The 25640-nt window shown below is 38.6% G+C and overlaps 1 protein-coding gene across 1 annotated transcript in view; it reads left to right on the top strand.

Moving 5' to 3' along the window:
* Positions 1-1706: 1706 nt before the first annotated feature.
* LOC139130193 (histamine N-methyltransferase-like) overlaps positions 1707-25640 on the top strand; it is a 39039-nt gene continuing 15105 nt past the window's right edge. Inside the window, exons 1-3 of the mRNA XM_070695941.1 lie at positions 1707-1868; positions 13487-13680; positions 23829-24161. Of these exons, the coding sequence (XP_070552042.1) occupies positions 13494-13680; positions 23829-24161 (520 nt within the window). The 5' untranslated portion in view covers positions 1707-1868; positions 13487-13493. The remainder of the gene's footprint in view (positions 1869-13486; positions 13681-23828; positions 24162-25640) is intronic.

Below are 25640 nucleotides of genomic sequence, written 5' to 3'. Positions count from 1 at the left end.
GTTGAAAATACACATATTTCTTAGAAATGTCACAAACATCATTGAAAGGATCGATACATGCACTTCGTACATTCCCTTGAGACATTGACAAATTAATAAGGTATTTGCATACCAAGACAACGATATACAATTTGTGTAAATGCTCTCCGAGCATTAAGGTTCAAAGACAAGATATTGGTTTTTTACTCTAACAATTCTCTGGTGGTGAATAAGCTCAGAACCCTGTAAATTATACATTTTCCGAAAGCCTACATATAGGACAACATTTTGGTAACCACAGTGTCACCATTGTTTACATATCTATCACGTGAGAGGTAATTTGCATAGCCTTTCAAAAATTGGTTTTCCCTATATCTTGTCTCAATACTTCAAATTATCTGACTCAAAGTTGCTGGAATGCAAGCTGTCACAACGCTCTTCCACAGTGTGTCTCAGATTTTTTTTATCTTGCTTAGATTTTTTAGCAGAATTTCAAAGAAATTAACTGGGGTTAAATTCACCGCTCCGGAAGTTTTTCCGGCATAAAAATGTTTGAGAATGTTTAAAAAATTCTGAGACAAACTTTGAAATATCCTAAGAGCAGCTTGCATTCACACAAATTTCAGCCACATATCTCAAAGCATTGAAACAAAACATAGGAAAACCGATTTTGAAAGGTTATGCAAATTACCTGTCACGTGATAGTTATGTAAACAATGGTGACACTATTGTAACAAAAATGTTCCCCTATATCTAGGCTTTTCAAAAATAAATAATTAACAGGGGTTCTGAGCTCATTAACCACCACAGGGTCCGGCGAGCAATATTCGTCTAGAAATTATGAATATGATCAATAAATGTCTTGTATTAAACTTTGTTTTTCATTATACAAGCCTTACCTCTGTCAATACCTGAATGTTTGAATGTTTGAATGTTGAATGTTGAGTTGTACAGTTGAAAATTGGAAGTTCGAATATTGGCCTTGATTACGCGCCATATTACATAAGGTGACAACATGAACGAGGCATATGAAGCGCACCATATTTCTTTCATATGAATCTTTCCCTTGTCTTTATCATGGGACCCAGTAAACGTCCTGGCGGGCCTCGACCACGTCGCTTTCTGAACATCTTGAACCTACTTCTCCCTTGTTGTCATGGCTTGAAGTTGAGATATGTTACATTCTGTCGCATGACACATACCAACTACCTTGAATTAGCCAATGTGGTGTTACAGACTAAATTTCTTTGGCTTATTGATATTGTTTTTGTAATTTCGGAATCTGTACAAAGGTCAGTGAACGAGACGGCTGAACTTTCCAAGTCTGTGTAAGCTAGGGTTAATGATCATTTCGAATTTTCCTTCATCTTGGTTAAAACTCCGTTGTCAGGGACATTCAATGTATTTGCGTCATTGATACCTAAGTATCAGGGATACAGGTAGAAACTTGTACTGGTGACATCTATTGTCTAGGCAGTAGAGTGAATTCGTATCATCAATACCTAAATTCCAGACAGGACCCTGGGACGATTACATAAGGGAAATGTTGTATAACGATAATGTCACTTATGCAGATTATGTAAAATTTTATATGATCAATGTCCTATCAGAGAAAGTTTAGTAATGTATTTCTTGAAGGGAAGAATATTTTAATTATTTGAACCAATCAAGAAATACTAGTCGATTGGAGGCTTAACTAATTTAATCTAATTAGGATGCTACAATTTCTTTTTAAAAAAGGGATAATCACCCACTATCTTCAGTCGGAGGTAGCTGGGCATTCTGATGTGTAAACTTTACACTTCAGTAATAAGCCACCATCATTGATACCAACAACTCTGTGAGTCTCTACTCTGTCAAAGATCTCGAAGTACCTCTCAGCAGTCACGGTGAGTACGCTCCCCAGACCGGGTAGATAACACTATAACACTTGGTGGAGATATCCGACGGGTAACAAGCAAGCTCACATCAGTATATGACAACTCATTATGGACATTATCCATTTATTTAATGATACCAAAATAGATCAGTGCGACTGGTTGTGCGACTCGCACAAAGTCAATAACATGGGTCGTGCGATCGATCGCATTGGGGGTCGTGCGACTGGTCGTGCGATCACTTGAAAAGAGGGTCTGCGCTTACTGTCAATTATTTTAGCTGTGCCCGTCGCTAAATAAGTATAACGCGTAGCGGTCATACTGCCGTTCAACTTTTGCGGTGCACTCGTCGCATTATTAATCTATCCAGTTACATCGAAACACGATTCCTAGTAAACAAACTTCAAAATCACAGACGAAAGTTCCGAAATCGTTGATTTATGACCGCCGATCGCGACTGTCATCGCCTTTCACAGCTGTGTGCGAGGACTTAGTTTGTACAGCCGTCCGTACTCCGATGGGGCCCAGCCAAAACATATTCAAAACCGATGTTTATGTTTGCAATCGAATCAATGTAAGTTTCGTTCCTACAGTTTGTTAGTTTTTGGGGTTTTTTTTTGCCCGGGAATATCAGCTGTCCCCGGGAAAGTTCCCGTAGTAAAAAGTAAGGTCACTTGAACCACGGTCCCTCCCGGGACTGCTTGAACAATGCACCAGTGATGGTTTAATGATCGGCGTTAATTATCATCGACGCCGTTAATGTTTCAGGGGTTTGGGCTATAAATTTGTTAGTTTATATAAAAAGAACTTGAAGTTATTTTTTACACATCGACTGTTTAACTGTTTCTGCGTGCGTAGTCTAATTTCGGAACTATGACATGCAGCGAAGGGCAGTTTGTGTGACCGAGAGCCGGGCGAAGCCGTACGGCGCCAGCATGATTGTACGTCCGGCGAGACAGCTTGCTTGCCCGCGCTGCTGCTATCATCCCCAGGGAAAGCGTCTAAGCTGTCTACATTGCCCAGCCGCAAGCGTATTTTAGTCGAACTGACATGTTGTTTTTTGTACATTTTGACAATTGCAATGAAAGATTGGGTTTTTTTTAGCTCTGCGTATCTCTTTTCTTCAAACATAGACGAAAGTACAAAGTTCCACCACTACCTGTGTCCGTCCATGATCCCAAAAATGAGCTGAAAACATGTGAATTAGCATATGATCAAAGCATCAAGCCGAATTCCGAAAGTGACGGTGTCGACGTCAGACAGTGACGTGTGTTGATTGACAGGCTCTGAACTTTTTGTATACAGCATGTGAAAACATGTGGTTTGCATATCAGTGTATTTACATAATTTATTTGATCTTGCATGTACACTCTCTGCTAGTATGAGTTGAGTATAATAAAGATTGAATGTTTGATTGATCGATGTAATATTTGCATATGAATAAACATTTTTGTTGATTATTTTTAATTCTGTCATATTTCTGCTTACGATTTCACTGCCCGGTCAATCTCGATTACATGCATTTGGTTTAAATGTAAACTTCAACCTTAAATATTACGTCACGATTATAAAACGAAATAAGAATACTATTGCAATGATTGACACACAGTTCACAGTAATGAATGACCATGCGGTTAGAAAATGATTGATAATTGATACAGATGTCAAACCCCGCAATTAATGGACTGCTTGGCGCGGCGCGGCGTTTACTTCTGATGTCGTGGCTTGGGAGGTCTGTCAACCCACTAACCCGCCTTTTGGATGAAAACATGCGTTGATCTTTTGCTGTCGGGAGCTCTTGAACTCCGTAAACAGGGTAAACGTCGACCTGATCATGTCATTTGTGTCAGCTCAGTTAAATATTTAACTAAACGGAGTGTCTATTGACACCCGGGTGTCAATGGCCAGAAGCTGCCCTATATGGCTATTGACACCCCTCGACCCGCGACCCTACTCGAATACCTGCAGAACCGAGCTAAGCTACGTTGTTCATTTCTTGTTTCAGACAAGTTGATGCCCATTTTTTGTTCTGTCGTGGGTACAGCTTTATGGGTAGTACTTAATGGGGTAAAGTAACTGTGTAATGTTGTAGAATCATATCGACAGCTCGGGGTCAATAATTTTTATCCGCGGGCGAAGCTTGTCGAACAACATTTGATCCGAGTTGCGGAACCTTTGAACCACATGCGGACATACTAAACACCGACAAGCACCGACAAGGACCAACAAGGACCGACAATGACCGACAAGTGACCGACAAGTTAATTAAAACCATTTTTTTCGATGTTTTGGTTTTAAAATGTCATTTTCTACTATTTTGGTGAATATAAACGCAATTGACAACGGCATTGAAGAAGGAGAACGAAATATCGGCCGACAAGTAAATCGCGTATTGAAGGAGGTCATTTGGCCATACTATTAAGGACCGACATGTGACCGACAAGTTGAATTAAAACCATTCTTTTTCGATGTTTTGGTTTTAAAATGTCATTTTCTACTATTTTATTGAATATTTACCCAAGTGACCGAACTGAATTGACGAAACTGAACGAAATATTGGCCGACAAGTAATTATCGCGTATTGAAGCAGGTCTATTGGCCAAACTAATAAGGACCGACAAGTGATCGATAAGGTGGATAATTGTCATTCTTTTTCAATGTTTGGGCTTCAAAATGTCATTTTCTACTATTTTGGTGAATATTAACACAATCGACTGAACAGGAAATAAAACTGTACGAAATATTGGCCGACAATGAAATCGTATATATCTTGTCACATATGCCGGAAACCAAAAAAAAATTAACTTGTCAATGACTTTTGGGTCACTTGTCGGTTTCTTTCTTTATACTTTTAGTTGTCGTAGCTTCAGATCTCTTTGTCGCTGTATTTTGTTTTGAAACTGTTCTTTTATTTGGAAACTGTATATATTTACAAAGATAGTAGAAAGTAGAAAGTAGTGTTTGAATGGCGAAAGTTCGAAAAATCGTTTTTCATTTTAATTTGTCGATGAGTTTTTGGTCACTTGTCGGTCCTTTCTTGACTTCATGTCTAAAGTTAAAAGTGAACTAAATGCGTCCATTAGGGACTGGACACAAATTACAGGGGGGGGGGGCGGTGTTTTTTGGGGGTGGGTCGCCATTTTTCGCGCAAGCATTTTGAAGGGTCATAAAATTTTGTGCAAGCCTATGGGGGAGGGTCACCTTTTTTCATGCATCAAAGCTGAAATTGCATGTGCACGTTATGGAATACTGAAAAAAGAAAAAAAATACCTCCTGGCACTTTCATTTTCTGCCATTACCATTTTCGGCGCGCCCTTCGGGCGCAAATTTCAGGTATAATAAACAATGTGTTGATGATCCAAGCAGCCACATTGATTTAAGTTGTCATGATTTCTACTTATTCAACACTATTGTGCATAACTGTCCCCTATAATGACTCTTTCAATAACAATTTGGGAGATTACTTATTTAGACATCATTCTCCCATTGACAATACATTGGGTATAGGTCGGTGTCAAACGTTCATGTCGCTGTATGTACATTTTTAATTTTTTGAGGACATTGACAGAATACAAACTGTTCAGAATAGTGCATAGTGTCATCAATAACAACTGGAAGCTTCAGGTCGAACAACGTTTGAATAACAATTTAGGATCAGATAACCTATGAGTTATTTGTAGTTTCCTCATAGCCTACAATGTATAGTGAATCAACATTTTGGTGAAATTCCAAAATCAAATTTCTTGCACAACCATTGACTTGAAACCACTCTAGTCTAATCATGAATATTAATACTAATGATTAGGTGTACATAAATCCACAAATTTACCTAGTTTTATATTGGAAAAAGTATCCATAGTGTCATCATAGACTGCCATGCATAGTGAATTGACATTTCAGTGAAATTCCAAAATCAAATTTCTTGCACAACCATTGACTTGAAACCACTCTAGTCTAATCATGAACATTAATACCAATAATCAAGTTTACATAAATGCACAGATTTACCTAGTTTTGTATTGGAAAAAATTATTCATAGTTTCATCATAGACTGCCATGTATAGTGAATCAACATTTAAGTGATATGCCAAAATCAAATTTCTTGCACAACCATTGACTTGAAACCACTCTAGTCTAATCATGAACATTAGTACCAATAATTGAGTGTACATAAATGCACAGATTTACCTATTTTTGTATTGGAAAAAAATTATTCATAGGGTTTCACCATAGACTGCCATGTATAGTGAATCAACATTTCGGTGAAATTCCAAAATCAAATTTCTTGCACACACATGGACTTGTAACCACTCTAGTCTAATCAAGAACATAAATATCAATAATCAAGCATACATAAATACACAGATTTGCCAAGTTTTGTATTTAAAAAAAATTATTCATAGTTTCTTCATAGACTACAATGTATAATGGATCCACATTTCATGCGAAATTCCAAAAACAAAGTTATTGTACACAGATGCACATTTTACCACCCTCTTCTAATCAAGCACAATTATGTCAATTATTCAGGGTCCATATATGCACAAATAGTGCAAATTTTTAATTCTGAAAATTTTCTGACAGTTTTGTCATAGACTCCCATGTATAGTTTTGTCATAGACTCCCATGTATAGTGGATCAACATTTTGAGAGAAATTCCAAAATCAAATATCTTGTTCACATGTGCACTTGTAAACAACCCATGCTAATCAAGTATATCTATATCAGTTATTAAACATCTGTATATGAACAGATATAGCTAGTTTTATACTGGAAAATACACGTTCGTAGTTTCTTTATAGTCGACTACATGTATAGTGAATCAACATTATCGATAAAATCTAAAAATACAAAAAATTACATTTTTTGTACAGGCATGCACTTTTTACCTGCCACTTCAAGCAAAGTACATTTACATGAATTATCACACATATATGATTTGATATTTTTTGGACAACGCGTTATATCGGCCACATTTTGCCTTCCTTTCGGGAGGGCGACTTAAAAAGTATAGCAAGTCAGAAGGGGGTCTTTAACACATTGCGGGGTTTTTTTTGGGGGGGGTATTGAGTAACAGGGGAGGGTCACTTATTTTCATGCACGGATAAGGGGGAGGGTCACTAATTTTTGTGCATGAACTTTTGAAGGGTCACTATTTTTTACGCAGCGGTTTTTCGAAAAACACCGGCCCGCCCCCCCTGTAATTTATGTCCATCCCTCATATAGACAATGACGACAAGTACACCTCGTTCACAAATTTTTAATTACAATATTTGTGAAATGAAAGGTGGCGTAAATTAATCGCTCGCCATGATCAATGCCTTGCCGCTGAAGAGGTTGGAAATTAGCGCGTCATCAGACAGCAAAGTTGTGAATTAATGGAATCGCTTTGATCAAACTAGCCTGGAGAAAAAAGGAACTTTAGGTAATATCGAAAAAAAAATAAAATCGTGTCACTTCGGTCCTTGACTTCATTTCTAAAGTAGAAAGTGCAGTTTAAATGGCGAACGATCGAAAAATAAAGTCGGTTTTTTTATTTTAACTTTTCCGTAACTTTTGGGTCACTTGTCGGTGACTGTCTTTTTTTGTATAGTTGTTGCAGCTTTGACAGATCTCTTTGTCGCTCTATTTCGATTTGAAACGGGAGGGGTGTCAATAGCCAAATAGAGGGCCGGTTGGCTATTGACACCCATTGGTATAGGCCGCCTGCAGTAGCACTATGGGACCGCAAAATGACGACGAAAGAAGCTTTTTCGAAGGAATTTTTTTGGATTTCTATTGAGAATATATGTTGTTTAGAATAACTAAGCTAAGTTTGGTTGAATTTGGAGGCCGACTGGCGAAAAAACGGGAGGGGTGTCAATAGCCAAATAGAGGGCCGGTTGGCTATTGACACCCATTGGTATAGGCCGCCTGCAGTTGCACTATGGGACCGCAAAATGACGACGAAAGAAGCTTTTTCGAAGGAATTTTTTTTTGATTTCTATTGAGAATATATGTTGTTTAGAATAACTAAGCTAAGTTTGGTTGAATTTGGAGGCCGACTGGCGAAAAAACGGGAGGGGTGTCAATAGCCAAATAGAGGGTCGGTTGGCTATTGACACCCATTGGTATAGGCCGCCTGCAGTTGCACTATGGGACCGCAAAAGTGACGCCGAAAGAAGCTTTTTCGAAGGAATTTTTTTTTGATTTCTATTGAGAATATATGTTGTTTAGAATAACTAAGCTAAGTTTGGTTGAATTTGGAGGCCGACTGGCGAAAAAACGGGAGGGGTGTCAATAGCCAAATAGAGGGCCGGTTGGCTATTGACACCCGGGTGTCAATAGCCAGGAGAAGCTCTATAATTGACACCCGGGTGTCAATACACTCGGCCTTAACTAAATGTCAAAATAACCTATCGTATGATTTTATATGTAAAATATGTTTCATTCCGACTGTTCTTTTTTTTGGCCCGGGAATCTCAGCTGTTCCCCAGGAAGTTCCATAGTAAAAAGTAAAAGTTGAGGTCACTTTATACATGAATGCACCAGTAATGATTTACAATGATCGGCGTTAAAGGCGGAGCCTCCCTTTAAAAGGACGCCAAGCTATGGCGGCGTTCACTGTGTAAGTGGACACCAAACAGGCAACACACGGGCACACGCTCCAGAAAATGCCAGTTTTTAGTTTTCCCCGTATGCAAAAACGCACACAGACTGCCAAGCGGTCAGCGCAAAGTTGCTGCCGATCGAACTCTGTGGTTATATTCAAAGTCTAACGCGACTGGAAGACATTTTTTTAGGAAATTCAAGCGTTTGTGGTGGGGAATCAATGACCGTTGGCGATTTGAACCGACTGTCAATCAAAAGCTTGCATAAACTCTGTTTGCAGGATTAGCAAAATGTGACAAAAGGTTGAGATCAGTTTGTGTAATTAATGTTATAGAAATCAAACATCGTACTGGCCAAGTGTTTGACTGGGAGGAGAACTCCACTAATGCGAGAACCTGGGATTGAAAAGTGCGGCTTTAAAGGCGGAGCCTCCCTTTAAAAGGGCGCCAACCTATGGCGGCGTTCATTGTGTAAGTGGACACCAAACAGGCAACATGAGGGCACACGCTCCAGAAAATGCCACTTTTTAGTTTTTTCCGACCGCAAAAACGCTGACAGACTGCCAAACGGTCAGCACGAAGCTGCTGCCGATCGAACTCTGTGGTTATATTCAAATTCTAACGTGACTGAAAGACGTTTTTTAAGGAAATTCGAGTGTGGTGCTGGGGAATAAATGACCATTGGCAATTTGAACCGACCGTCAATCAAACGGTTATATAAGCTCTATTTGCAGGATTAGCAAAAGGTGACAAAAGATTGAAATCAGTTTGTGTAATTAATGTAATAGAAATCAAACATCGTACTGGCCATGTGTTTGACTGGGAGGAGAACTCTACTAATGCGAGAACCTGGGATTGAAAAGTGCGGCTTTAAAGGAGCAGACGACGTTCGAAAAATATCAACTTCGAGGAACGACTAAGAACAAGTAAGAACACCGATGATGTGGCCACGAAATGGGAAAACCAATCAGCATGAACCGGACGGCGAAGACCGATCGGACGCGCACATCACCGGCCTCTTCAGTGAAGACATCCGTGAGTAACGTATCGAAGTTCGAAGCATTAATCAAGAACTCTATGCATGATATAACTGACCAACTTTCGATAAACTCTAAGCAAACGATTCCCACGAAGACTCATGATGTATATTGTATTTTACGGTTATGGTTCAATTATTGAAATGCCTCCGATCTCTTCTTTGATGGAACTGAAAGATAGTGTGTAACAACTTATTAGGTAAGAGATATCATTTCCGGCGTTTAGCGGATTGTAATACATGTATCACTATAGGGAAAAAGTGCGTGACTAGAGCGAGAAACTGACGCTTTCTCGCAATCGGTGAGAATTTGTTCTTATTCTCACCGCTGTCAGTGAGAAATTTTAATCTCCACTGGAGATTGGTGAGAAATGCATTCCTTGGCGAGAATCAAGTGTGAGAACAAATTCTCACCGGTGAGAATGGAAATTCTCACTAAGTACAGCGAGAATTGAAATTCACTGGCGAGAATCATCAAGACTCGCCTTTCAGAGTCTTTATGATTCTCGCCAATGAACGGCGAGTCTTGATGATTCTCGCCAGTGAATTTCAATTCTCGCTGTACTTAGTGAGAATTTCCATCTCACGGGTGAGAATTTGTTCTCACAGTTGATTCTCGCCAAGGAGTGCATTTCTCAACAATCTCCAGTGGAGATTGGAATTTTCTCACCGACAGCGGTGAGAATAAGAACAGATTCTCACTGATTGCGAGAAAGCGTCAGTTTCTCGCTCTAGTCACGCACTTTTTCCTATAGTGGTATGATTTGCATTCATGATAGATTATCTTTGCTTTTCGTTATCAAAGGACGCTTTCTATCGTATAGCAAATTGACGAACGTTTTTGACTTTTGAAGCATGAAAAATTTCCATATTAAGTCATGGGTTGAAGGATTCAACTGTATATACGTTATGAGGCCGGCTTAGCAGCATGAATGTTTGTATGTAGTGTAATCCTACCTGCTGAATTAACTTGGATTTCTTTGGTTGTAATTCGCCAGTTACTTTTATCATTCATATGTTTAATGTTTTATGGAATTCAGATGCGAAACATATTTCTGTAATTGATGCATTGCCTGTGTAAACAGTACTTGAAAAAGAATAATGTCTTGGTATTTTTGAGTTTATTTAGAAGCCGAGTTTAAGAGATTTAAAGGGAATTTTTATACAGTCACGACGAGTAAAAGTGACTCTTTGTGTACGAAGTTATGGAGAAACTTCATGTAAGAGAAGATTTTATATGTGTTATTTTTTATTTTGAGGATGCACTTGTTGAAGCATCGACGTACAGCAGCTAAGACATTATTGATTTGAGTCTTGTTTATACAGAAAACGATGTGTATTGTGAGTGGTAATTATTTGATGGTTTAATGAATACTTACCTCGAGAAATTATTTTGTATTGAATTTGCTATTCTGCTATAAATAGCTTTCCAAAAAGGGAGAGAGAGAAATTGAGAACTTTTACGCCCCAGCAAGAAGGGAGGAGCACGAGGTTAAAAGGACGGGAATAGTTTAAGCTGTCATTCTCTGAAACTATGAATTGAGAAATCAGCGATAAAACCCACCCTGCCTCCAATAACGATTTTATTTTTGTGACTGTAGTAGATAACATTTTGATAAGCCGGTATCGAAATATTAAATGGTAAATGACATGTATTTGGTAAAGTGAAAGGGTTGTTCCATAAAGAAAATACATGGGAATATGCTGAGAACATGAAAGATACTTTGTTGGAACTTCTTAAGAGACATTCTGTAAAAATAGCAGACAAACCCGTAATAGCCAGGTATGTTAGACAAGTTAACTTTACATTGGGTGGCCTCGGAACTGCGGTCAGGTGAATGAGTGAAAAGAAGTTGACTTTGCGTGAATCACTGTATGTTTGTTTGTATAAATGGAGATCTCCAGTATGTCTGAGTGTATAATGGAATGACCCGATTCCTTGACCCTGCGAGTTACATAACCACTTCTTGTTGTTTGGATTCAGATCTAAAATTACAAATACTTCGACTGTTTACAATCAGGGTGTTGACTTCAAGGTGTGTACCGCTGACTAAGGTCAGACACAGACTTACATAAAATAAGTTAAATTAAGTTCAACCTTGGAAATATTATATAAGAAGTTGTTTTTTTTCCTTTCAAAATGGATAAAAGAGTTGAACCAAATGTCTCAATTGAATCACTTCCTCGACGAACTCCATTGGGAAAGAGTAAGAAAAAATCTGTAAAAATAAAAGAAGAAGGTAAACCTTTAGCATCAATTATGAGAAGGGAAGAGTCCCCGGGCCCTTCTGACGATTTCACGCGTATGGCTATTGAACAGTCTGGCACTCCCTTTTAAAAATAATGAATTTCTATGGAAATTTGGGTTAAATCAGAACCCATATGATAATTATTAGTGAGAAATAATGTGTGAATATTAATTAATGAAATTATCTACTTCTTAAGGCACCATATATATACACATATATCCGTGTACTCGATTTTTGAATACCTAGTTTATTCCTTATCAAAAATATATCTTTCTTTTAATTGCATTTATATCTGTATGTATTTTTATATCTATTTCATATTTTTTTTATAATTGTATCTTATTCGTCGACGGTATTTATGTATTTTTAGTCGTTTTATAATATATATCTTGTTTTACTTTATATATATGTATGCCATTTATACTTTAGTCTTAGCATGTATTTTATGGATTTTATTATTTTTTTTTTTGAGTTATGTTGTATGTTATCCAAACATTTAATTGATTATGTATTTTTTTATTGCATTTATTCACTTTATCAAATAATATTTACTTGTATGTTAAATTGTTTTAGTATACTCGAATACGGGACGCATTCCTTGAAATGAGGGGAGTGTTACAGACTAAATTTTCTTTGGCTTATTGATATTGTTATTGTAATTTCGGAATCTGTACAAAGGTCAGTGAACGAGACGGCTGAACTTTCCAAGTCTGTATAAGCTAGGGTTAATGATCATTACGAATTTTCCTTCATCTTGGTTAAAACTCCGTTGTCAGGGACATTCAATGTATTTGCGTCATTGATACCTAAGTATCAAGGATACAGTAGAAACTTGTACTAGTGACATCTATTGTCAAGGCAGTAGAGGTGAATTCGTATCATCAATACCTAAATTCCAGACAGGACCCTGGGACGATTACATAAGGAAATGTTGTATAACGATGATGTCACTTATGCAGATTATGTAAAATTTTATATGATCAATGTCCTATCAGAGAAAGTTTAGTAATGTATTTCTTGAAGGGAAGAATATTTTAATTATTTGAACCAATCAAGAAATACTAGTCGATTGGAGGCTTAACTAATTTAATCTAATTAGGATGCTACAATTTCTTTTTAAAAAAAGGTTAATCACCCACTATCTTCAGTCGGAGGTAGCTGGGCATTCTGATGTGTAAACTTTACACTTCAGTAATAAGCCACCATCATTGATATCCAACAACTCTGTGAGTCTCTACTCTGTCAAAGATCTCGAAGTACCTCTCAGCAGTGAGTACGCTCCTCACACCGCCGAGGTACGACTATAACAGTGGCAAAATTTATGAGCTGAGGACCCGTGGATGTCTTTCCCTAGTTCTGCTGTTGGAAAACTTGCAGAAATAGCATCAATTCTTTCGGGAACACACCAAGAAATCTACGGTGGTGTATCTCTAAGGCATTGGCATGCAAGCATACGTGCCTTTAAATGGACAATAATATCTGAAGTAGCAATATTTGACATGGCGTCGGGAAACAATCGCACGTATTCTCAGGGGTATCATAACTTTAGGTAGCTTAAAAAGTAAATCGTACAGCTCTCTCTATATACAAACGCTAAACTTAATAGAATCCGAATTATGAGAACGTGAGTTCCCCCTCCATTACTCTAGTATGGAGATAGCATGCCATTTGTAGCAGTATCACAGTCTGTATTTATCAACTTGATATGAATTTGAAATGTTTCAACACGAACAAATTTACTATTGACAATTTCAGGGTAAAGATGGCGGCACGTGTAGGCGATCTTGATAACGACACCGAAGCCTATTTTCCGCGATTCAATGCGTACCACAGGAATCGTCGTACCATTCCTAACGACCAAAGGATTGCGATGTATAGGAACCAAATAGATAAGATGAAGATGAAGAATGTGTCTACTCTACGTGTTCTTTCCATTGGATCTGGAGACGGTATGTTTTACACTCATGTAATCAGAAATTCTTCTCAACCTACAGTAAACAGTTTTCTGCCGTTCCATCGATGATATAAATCCGTTATATGTCAACAAGTACATTGTGTAACATTTTCGTGGTTTCTAAGCTATCGCTGACATTTGGCAGAGTTCATCTGATACAGGGTAAACACAACTTTACGTTTGCTGCCACACTTCATTGGAGCTCCCTACCATATCCTGTCAAAATGTTTCAGATAGAAGATTTGCAGCTGCCATAAAGGCGTACTTGCTCATGTAATTTACTGTGTATTGTATTTAGGTCGTGGACTTGACTAGTTTAAACAAAGCTATTACCATGACCTCACCAGAAATACATTTTGAGTTTACTCCTTGTTATCGGGCGAGTTTGAATCGGGCGAGTTGGTTCTGGGCGGTGTGGAAAAACTGCGAGTTGACTGCAATTCTGTTTTACTTTACCAACCCTTTAGGAAGCTGAGGAAAAACCCTGTCGCCAAATAGAAAACTTTCCCCTGAAAGGAATTTATTTATTTTCCTACAACCAAATACCTAATCAGTGATATTTTAAAAGTTGTACGTTACGGTCTAAAAGCAGAGAGGAAATTCTTCCGTACTGATTTCCTGTATTATTATTATTATTATTATTATTATTATTATTATTATTTATTATTATTATATTACAAGTTTAGGGGCTATAAGTATTATATAGAAATCCAAAAACAATTCATTGAAGCTGTGAGACTTCTGAAAAAAAATGTTGTTACTCCTGAATGGTTGCCATGGAAACATCTCACATTAAAATGAGTGTGATTTTTTGGGTGTGCTAACCAGAAAACCCCTTATTATCAATTTTTACATCAATTGATAGTTCTTTAATAGGAATTAGGGAAAAATAACATTTTCAATCCCAAAATTTACTATGGCAACTCGAAACATTAAAATAAGTCTGACATTTGTGTTCTCTGACCCGAACTTCCCCACTAGATAATTTTCATATCAATCAAAGTAACTTTTCATGGGATATTAGAAAAACTGAAATTTTCAACACCTAAAATGGTTACCATGGAAACATGGGGCAGTGAAATCGATATCATATTTGGTCTTTTCGACCCAAAATACCCTTATGGTGAAATTTTCACGGAAATTGAACCTATTATTATTCGCGTTATTATTTCTATATAATACTTATATTAATTATTTTGTGGTTTCCAAAGCTTACATAAAACGAAAAAGACTAACATTTTGACAGGACAGGAAACGCCAGCTGAAAGCCATATTAGAGGTGTTGCTAAACACATATTTTCCGCTGCAAAAAGTTTTAATATTTTATTAAAGCTCGGCAGACAGACACTTTATGAAGTTGACAAGCTTAATTTTCAATTTTGATAAGAGGGTCAAAATTATCTCCATGGCAATTAAGCAAATATTTACAACGAAAACATCACGAGATTTCTAAAAGTAAAGAGTATTTGCGAATAGAGGTCACTTTCGCAATTTCCGAAGTTATTTTGTGAACTCTTGTCAAGGAAGTGTTCGAAGATTAAAGAAAACTCCTCCACGGCTTTCATTTCATTCTCTCCATTGTACAAGTCAACATACATTGTGACTCAAATAGATACCAACTTTCCGATGCTGCTCGTCTAATTATGAGATAAAAAGGTTAACACAAGAATACCTTGAAAAGATTAAAGTAGCGTGTAGTTGTGACACGAAAATAGTTTGCAGCAATCTGTACTATCTGACCGCACCAGCTATGAGTGTAACAAAATTATTTAATTATCTCAGAACTGAGTAACCTGCACTATAGCGTTAAACTCCTATTTTGTTAAGAAACGACGAAATCATCTCAATTCCAAGCATTCTTCAATATGCTCACGGCTATCTATTGTCTTCAGTTTCACTTTGCTGCAATCTGCAATATCCGACAATCTATGACTCGGCTCCGAGTAACCTTCACTAACGTTAAAACTCCGTCTAGGCTAAAAAAATTACCAATCCGTCTCAGTCTGCAGCATCCTCCAATACACTCAGGACTCTATGAAAGTCCACACATAAGAAAAGTCAATCACTTTGCAGCTATCTGCAATATCCAACATGTTAAGTGTGGGTACGAAATTATTAAAGTCTCAGCTCGGAGCAAACTGCACTGACGTTAAACTCCGTCAAGGCTGAGAAATTACTGATCTATCTCAGGCCGTAGCATTCTCCAATACACTTAGGACTCTATCAAAGTCCACATATATAAAAGTCAATCACTTTGCAGTCATCTGCAATATCTGACAAGCTATGTATAGTACAAAATGAAATAATGTCTCAGCTCAGAGCAAACTGCACCAAGGTTAAAACTCCGACAATGAAAACAAATTTCAAATCTATCGCAGTCTGTTGCATCTACAATAAACTCAAAACTGTATCTCCAGTCCATACATACGGAAAGTCAATAGTTTGAAGCCATCTGCAATATCTGACACGCTATATATAGTACAGAAATTATAAAATGTCTCAGCTCGGAGCAAACTCCGACCATGTAAAGAAATTTCAAATTTATCTATGTCAGTCCGTTGCATCCACAATAAACTCAGAACTCTATCTACAGTCCATGGATACGAAAAGTCAATAGTTTGCAGCAATCTGCAATATGCAATACGCAGTGTGTATGGAGAAACGGTCAAAATGTCTCAGCTCGGAGCAAATTGCAGTAACGTTTAAACTCCGTCCAGGCTACGATATTACAATTCTATCTCAGTCTGTAGCATTCTCCAGATACACTCCGGACTCTATCAAAGTCCACAGATACGAAAAGTCATTCACTTTGCACCAATCTGCAATATCTGACACACTATGTGTAGGTACAAAAATTATTAAAGTCTCAGCTCGGAGCAAACTTCACTAACGTTAAAACTGTCCAGATTAGGAAATTCCCAAAATATCTCGGTCCGTAGCATTCTCTAATAAACTCAGGAATCTATTTAATGTGCACCGTTAAGAAAAATCTTTCACTTTGCAGCAATCTGCAATATCCGACACACTATGTATTATAGGTACAAAATTAGTAAAGTCTCAGCTCGGAGCAAACTTCACTAACGTTTAAACTGTCCAGATTAGGAAGTTCCTAAAATATCTCGGTGCGTAGCATTCTCTAATAAACTCAGGAATCTATTTAATGTGCACCGTTAAGAAAAATCTTTCAATATTTGCAGCAATCTGCAATATCCGACACACTATGTATAGGTACAAAAATTAGTAAAGTCTCAGCTCTGAGCAAACTGCACTGACGTTAAACTTCGTCAAGGCTGAGAAATTACAGATCTATCTGAGTTCGTAGCATTCTCCAGATACACTCAGGACTGTCAAAGTCCACAGATATAAAAAGTCAATCACTTTGCAGCAATCTGAAATATATGTGTAGTACAAAAATTATCAAATGTCTCAGCTCGGAGCAAACTGCACTGACTCTAAAATTCCGTCAAGGCTGAGAATACTATGTTCTCAGTCTGCAGCATCTCCAATACACTCAGGACTCTGTCAAAGTCCACGGATACGAAAAGTCATTCACTTTGCAGCCATCTGCAATACCGACACTGCAATACCAAACACGCAAAGTGTAGGTACGAAAGTCTCAGCTCGGAGCAAACTGCGCTAACATTAAAACTCTGTCCGGGTTAGGAAATTACTAATCTATCCCAGTCCGTAGCATTCTCTAATAAACTCAGGACTCTATTATATGTCCACCGTTACGAAAAATCTTTCACTTTGCAGCAATCTGCAATATCCGACACACTATGTATAGGTACAAAAATTATTAAAGTCTCAGCTCGGAGCAAAATGCACTTACGTTAAAACTCTGTCCAGGCTAAGAAATGACCAGTCTATCTCAGTCCGTTGCATCTACAATAAATTCAGGACTCTATCGAAAGTCCACAGATACGAAAAGTCAATTGTTTGCAGCAATCTGCAACATGCAATACGCAGTGTGTATGAGGAACGGTCAAAATGTCTCAGCTCGGAGCAAAATTGCAGTAACGTTAAAACTCCGTACAGGCTACGAAATTACCATTCTATCTCGGTCTGCAACATCATTTAATAAACTCAGGACTCTATGAAATTCAACGGATACGAAAAGTCATTCACTTTGCAGCAATCTGCAATATCCGACACGCTATGAATAGTACAAAAACAATAAATTCAGGACTATCTAAAGTCCACGGATACGAAAAGTCAATTATTTGCAGTAATCTGCAACATGCAATACGCTATGCATATTACGAAACGGTCAAAATGTCTCATCTCGGAACAAACTGCACTAACGTTAAAACTCCATCCATGTTAAGAAATTACTAATCTATCTCCGAGTCAGTAAGTAGCACCATCCAATATGCTCGGCACCCTATCTATAGTCAACATCATTAAGAAAAATGCTAAGTTTCCAACAAACTGCAAAATCCACTACACTGTATAGGCCCAGGATGAGTTAAAATGTCTCAGCTCCGAGTCGGAGCAAACTGCAGATAAAACTACGTCCAGGCTTCGAAATTTAAAATCTTTCTCAGTCCGTTATATCCTCCAATAAGCTCACATCTCTCTCTAAAAGCCAGTGATACGAAAAGTCAATCATTATTGCAGCAATATGCAAGATCCAATACGCTGTATATATGACGAAACGATTATAATGTCTCAGCTCGAAGCACACTGCACTAACGTTAAAACTGTTAAAATCCGTCCAGGCCAAAAAATTGACAAATCACTCAATGCACCTTCGGTTGCATCCACAATAATCTCAGGACTATATCTAAAGTCCATGCTTACGAAAAATTTATCACTTTGCCACAATATCCGACATGCTATGTGTAATCTGTAAACATAAATTATCAAAATGTCTCAGCTCGGAGCAAACTGCACTAATGTAAAACTCCGTCCATGTCAAGAAATTACCAATCAATCTCAGTCCGTCGCATCCTCCAATATGCTCGAGTCGCCGTCTGTAATCAACATTTAAGAAAAAAACGCCGATTCCCAACAAACCCCAATATCCAATACGCTGTGAATATGACGAAACTTTTAAAATGTCTCAGCTCGGAGCAAACTGCACTAACGTTAAAAATATTTCCACATATGATAAGAAAATTCAAATCTATCTCAGTTCGTAGCATCCTCCATTTTGCTCGACACTCTATCTATAGTCAATATTTTAAAGAAAAAACGCTAAGTTTCTAACAAACTGCAATATCCAATACGCTGTGTAGGCCTATATGACGAGACTTTTAAAATGTCTCAACTCGGAGCAAAATGCAGATGAAAACTACATCCAGGCTTCGAAATTTAAAATCTATCTCAGTTCGTTGTATCCTCCTATAAGCTCATAACTCTATCTTAAGGCCATGGATACGAAAAGTCAATCATTGGCAGCAATGTGCATGATCCTATACGCTGTGTATATGACGTATGGGTTATAATGTCTCAGCTCAGAATATACTGCACTAACGTTAAAACTCCGTCCACGCCAAAAAATGACCAATCACTCACGTTTGGTTGCATCCACAATAATCTCAGGACTATATCTTGGCCCAGATTTACAGAGCAACTCACAATCTAACCCCTAATTGTGTAGCCAGTATGTTCAATAATTATATCCCTTCCAGATCACTTCGTTCTTCCAATCAGAACCTCCTTAAAGTTCCCAAAGCACGTACATTTCTTTATCAAAACACTTTGTCTGTTGCGGGTGTGGATGAATATAACAATCTCCCCAAATCAATCATAGCTTTAAGAAATCTTGTAACAACTTTCTGTATTCTATTTACTTGTCTGATGCTTCTTCGTAGTTTTTTTAATATTTGTACTTCTGTGTTTTTCGTGTTTTCAAGTTGGTGCTGTAATATGATTTTCTTTTGTCTATTCGACCTCAATGAAAAGAGGTGTTTCATCTATGAAGTTATCGAGTTTAAATAAAGATTAATAATATTAATAATATTTAAAGTCCATGCTTACGAAAAATGTCATTACTTTGCCGGAATATCCGACACGCTATGTGTCTTAATTATCAAAATGTCTCAGCTCAGAGCAAACTGCAGTAAGATTAAAATTCCGTCCACGTCTTAGCTCAGTCCGTAGTATCGTCCAATATGCTCGAGTCTCCATCTATAGTCAACATTTAAGAAAAAAAAAAACGCTAAGTTTCCAACAAAATGCAATATCCAACACGCTGTGCATATGACGAAACTTTTAAAGTGTCCCAGCTCGAAGCAAACAGCACTATCGTTAAAACTATGTCCACGATAAGAAATTTCAAATCTATCTCAGTCCGTAGCGTCCTCTATCGGGTGTTGCCAATGACTGGCGACGAGATGGCTTCTGACTTTTTGTAGCCTGTTTGGCCGGAAATCGTAGGCCGGGCAGATTGGACAGTGAATAACATTTATTTGTGTTAGTACAAGAGTCCCCACACAGTTTTAATTGGCTTGTCATATTGCCAAGACTGCGTCTTACACAGATCGTCATATTGCTAATGTCTACCTTGCATGCGCAATGAACTATGCAAATTTTTGACCTGCTGCGCCACAGGACGGAGATAATGTCTGAGCTCAGAGGGAGGTCAGCGGAGCCTTCTCGTTTGCTCCGTTACATTTTGACGGTCAGTTTTTCATGGAGATCTTGACGGCCAATCCTGCTCTCAGATACACCATTCTTTGCTGCTACAGAGCACATTTTTGTAATGGGCATTTCAAATGCCTACAAGCTGCAAGAAGCCGACGACTCGGACAAGGCCTATTTTTTCGTCTGGTTTGTACCTCCATATGTAGACTGGCAGTCAAAACAGACTTGTAGTCAAAACAGAGTACAATGAAGGGATAAACTTCAGTAGACAGTCACGTTATTGTCGAGGTGATCGCGAAATTGAAGCATATACAACAGAGGGGCCTCTACTGTCTATGATTGAAGCTGCTTTGGCGACTGACACGTACATCATGTACATTGTTGGGTGAAAGCTAGCTCTGCGTAGCAGGGCTGTACCAAATCGCTGGCAGCACCTCGGTTGCGGCGTGCAGTTTCTCCACAAAAAACAACCCATTTTTAATCCCAAACTCTCACTGAGTTTCGTTTTCGAGCACACCCGCCTCGCCTGGGTACACGATTAGCCCTGCGTACAGGTCTTTGTGTTCCCGGCGTTATACGGCGAGGAGGCCGTATGACGCCGGGAACACACAGACCTGTATGCAGGGCTAGATACACAATGTGCTCAGCTGCTTCTATCTTAACCACTTTGGGAGTGGGTCGGAGGCACGGAGGCCGTAAGCGACTTATAGAGTCTAGGCAACTGTCATTGCGATGTACTCACTTTAGGTTCAAAATGCGATGCAACTGATACAAATAATTACACGATGCCTAGAGAATAACAACATTCAAACAGATCTTGTGTATCGAGAGGTGACTCCAATCGCGAGCAGTATCAATCGACAGTACAGTACCCGCTCGGCACGGTGTCGCGATGTCACAGATGCTACTGTCCGAGTGCGATGTTTCCAAGTTCAACAAGTGATCATGTCGTGTTTGTAAAACGAACCAACGTAATGGCAAAGAAAATGCCCTAAAAATCTTAAAAGGTGGCGAAGATTTCACATGTCACATTCCGTGTCCGATTTCACTGTGAAAATTAGCAAGTTCATCTATCATGCAACCGTCGATCGTTCCCTATCATTCTAAAATTTCATACCTGATACTTTATCTGATTCAAAAACGCTCGTTTTGTGTGATTTTCGGCCGAATTCGACGGACACCTCGCCAAAACCTGGGGTTTGAGCAACATTCCAGTCACCTCTTGGGTACCTCCACTTTACTGACGTTGGCGCTGCCTACCCATGAGGGATGACTGGAATGTTGCTTACGCTTATGTTTTGACCAAGTGTCTCTCAAATTCGGCCGAAAATCACAGGAAATGAGCATTTTGTAAGCAGATGAAGTATCTGGTATGAATTTTCGTGTGATTTTCGGCCGAGTTCAGAAGACACGTCGCCAAAACATAAGGGATGAACAACCTTCCAGTCACCCCTCATGGGTACGCGGCGCTAACGTCAGTAAAGTGGAGGTGCCCAACGTTCCACTGTGGGTGACCGGAATGTTGCGCACCCCCAGATTTTGGCGAGGTGTCCATCGAATCGGGCCGAAAATCACACGAAACGGGCGTTTTTTGAATCAGATAAAGTATCAGGTATGAAATTTTAGAATGATAGGGAACGATCGACGGTTGCATGATAGATGAACTTGCTAATTTTCTCAGTGAAATCGGACACAGAATGTGACATGGCGTGGTTTTTATAGCCATTCTGTTTCCAGACTTGGGCAGATCGTCCATGAAGCCGACACGAACACGAAGTGTCTGTTACCGGCTACCAATAACTATGAAAAATAGTAAAGAATGAGCTACAAAATCACTATCAGTTTTAAGTTGCAGGTACAATAAGTCTGTGCCTTTGTAAAAAATACTATAAAAATAGTAGAAATCAGTTTTAAGTTGCAGGTAGAATAAGTCTGTGCCTTTGTAAAAAATACTATAAAATAGTAGAAAGTGAAGAACCAGCTGAAAGTTAGTTGAGGAGAACTTGACCGCATATCATTTGCATCTCATTGTCGGCTACATGGACTGTGTGCCCAGTTGGGGTATTTCTCGCTTCTGTACACTCGTCTATGGGGCGAATAGTCCCAGAGCTGAATAGCTCTCGAGCGACTGTGCTGTTTCACAATCACCACAGCAATCCGACATCGTTTTAGTTTTACCATTGACCCAATTGCGTTTATGGTTTTATGTGTTTCACAGTCCGTGTCATCGATACTAAAATCAAACTTACAAGCAAATGCCCTAGTTATTTCACTATTTGACAGTAGTTTGTGAGACGTGCATTTGTTTATGCACCGTGAGCTCATCGATATGCATTGTGCTGAAGTTACTGTGAAGGTGACGGCCGCTCAGCTTTCTACCTGTACTTTGATAGTTGACGAATGCGTAGTAATATTGGTCATGTGCTGGGGTTCAATCATAGCGGTTGGTTCAAATTGCGCGGACGCCCTTACCAACATTGAAACTTGCCGTAAAGAGCAAGAAGGTGGTTTTACATATCCTTGAAGCCGTCCATAGTCACAATTTAGGTCTCCTATTGATTTGACCGGGAATTTAGTCATCGAAAAAATGAAAAAAAAAGTCAAAAGATACAAATACTGTCCCTTTAATGTGACACTATCTCCAGAGTATGATAGAATCGCTATATGCACCGAAAATAGTGATTTCTTTTTCTCTTCGGATCCAATTCATATGAAAGCCCGTAAGGAACATCTTTTAAAGCACACAAAAAGAACTAAATATCTCGTGAACACGAAAAACTATCTTGTGCTAAATGAAAGAGTTTCTCGTGAGTATGAAATAATTGTTATTTTTGATTTGCTTTAATGAATGTTTCCTTCCTTATCGTGCCCAAGGGTAACCTTCTTGTGGGCACGAGAAACTTTCTTGTGAAACTATATCGTGCGTATAAAATAATTATTTCTATTTGCTTGAGAAGATTTCTCTCACGGGCTTTCGTACGTCCATGTGAGTTTTCTCAAATGATCGGTTTTTCATTGTTACTATATATGCATTTTTGTTGAGGGAAAAGGCTTTTGTGGTCATTTCTTGTTATTTTTTACTTTTGGCCATTTTCCTTTGTGTTTTTCAAGACGCATGCTTGCTGATGTAAAACGATTACTGTTTATATGACACAACCTATATAAAAAGTAATTTTTTTTCTTCCATCTTTTCTTTTTCCTAATTACGTTGTTCACAAATTGAACAAGATGCGTCATTGTACATGTTTAAGTCAATGAAATGTAGCCTTCACTAATTATCAATTACACATCAATATTGGCAATTACCCATCAAGAGACTGAGTTGACTAGTTTAATTGCAAACTGCACTATTTTTAAGAAAAAATTCATACGTTTTTTTTATAATCTAGACCCCATAAATGAAGGCCTTAAAACGTTGAGGCAAGAGAGCTCTAATTCGAAAACCCGTGGTTCAGGTTTACAGATTCGTACAAGCACGATATAGATTTAGCAGAGTAAGAGACTACTTGTGAAGAGAAATGACTTATATCCATTGCTATGTTTTTCTTAAAGGGGAACGAGAAAGCCTATTCATCGACGCTATACTGAGTCGAGGCTATCCCATCGACTACGTTGTGATTGAACCATCGGGCGACTACACCGAGAAATTTGAAGCCTTAGCCAAGTCAAAACAGGACCAGGGCCAATGGAACAGTGTACAGTTTGAGTTTCGAACAATGACTGTACAAACCTATCTTCATGAAATTGGTCAGTTGACGAAGCAGCCAAACTTCGATATCGTTCATTGCCCTCAATCAGCCTACTTTTTTCACGATAAGGCCATCTTTACAATGTTATACGGCTTTCTGAATGATGGAGGGATGCTGCTGATTACAGTGAACAGTGGTAAGTACTTTGAAACCATCTTGGTATATTGTGTCTATCACATGTGTGATTTCACTCATTTTTTATTTAATAGAGAAAAGTAACTTTCATATGTTGTCAGACAATTTCTGCACGTATGATTGAGTGAATGTGTTTTGTGCACTCAGTACACTTACACAATAATTATAGGATTGTTCGGAGATTATGCGATGTTATATTGCTGGAGATATAGACTCTATAAATCTTTGTACGTTTGGATGGAGATGGTGAATTCGAGAACATTTTGCTGGTCTTGTGCGGTAGCCAGCGAACAGAACACCAGCCAAGAAAGTTTGAGCGGCTAAACGCCAGTGATTGGCGGGCTATGACGTATACTATGTCACATGTCTGGTGACGTAGAAGAAGAAGCTGGAAGACGGCATGGGGCCGGACGCGACTTGTGTACAGTCGAATTTCAAACTTTCTGTTCCGACGTTGTGAACGTCAGAACTGACTCAACCATCACACCGTCTAGTACGGGTGAGACTCAGGAACATTTAGAGAACATTCATATGTGGTAAGAGAGACAATTTCTGACAGAACGATCCATCGAGCCCGACCACGTGTGGCGAGTGACGTAGCTACGAGTGAAAGGACAGACCGGAAGCTTCGGCGCGAGTGGGAACTCACCAGCCTGTAAATGGAACTTCTATGCACCTTCAACGCTACGCCGCGCTACCGGACCGGACGCCAGGAACAGTAACGATCAGGTTTAGTAGATATACACGCTTGTAGGACAACAAAGATTCTCGTCCTTCGAACTGTGTAAACTTTGCCTACAAATCCGAGCTTTCGGCGGAATCGAAATCGTGCTTTAATAATCACACACACACGAGTGTAAGTCGATTTTGTATGAGTGATTCTTTGCCGCTTGGAGGGACGTTTATAGTTTGGATCGTGGGTGAAATTGGTTCGAAAAGTGGGCGATTGTTATTTCCCTACAAGAAGGCTTAGAATAGTATGAGTGTTTGTACAAGTTGTCTGACACTGAAATACTGTTGTATTAGTTTGATAGAACTACAACTGAGTTCAGGTTGACGTTTAGTGTTTACTGAATTTTACTGAACTGTTGCATTGTTCGAGTATCAGTTTAGAGTTAAAGCCTCACTGCTATAGGCTACCTTTATTTTCTGTACACTTGTAAAATTACTACAGTGTGTTCAAACTTTGAGATAACTTTTATTTGTCATAGTGACCGGAAATACTGAAGAGTTGTCACTATTAGACTGCTGAGTTTGTTTTGAGTGCACACACATATGAACAGAGAACTGGTGTATTTCTATGTGTTGTGAGTACAGCCAGTTCAAAGACATTAAGGCTTACTAGCACATAGCTATCATGTTTTCAGTGTTATTCAAGTAAATTGTGACGTCACGGAAACAATTTCTTTGATGTGTTACTGTCAGTGTTTGCTATACTTGTTAGCGAGTTGTCAATCATTGTACAATACGGGGGTATCTG

Source organism: Ptychodera flava, chromosome 3 (genome assembly GCF_041260155.1).
Source record: "Ptychodera flava strain L36383 chromosome 3, AS_Pfla_20210202, whole genome shotgun sequence".
Classification (NCBI taxonomy): Eukaryota; Metazoa; Hemichordata; class Enteropneusta; family Ptychoderidae; genus Ptychodera; species Ptychodera flava.
This window is presented reverse-complemented; position numbering and strand designations above follow the sequence as displayed.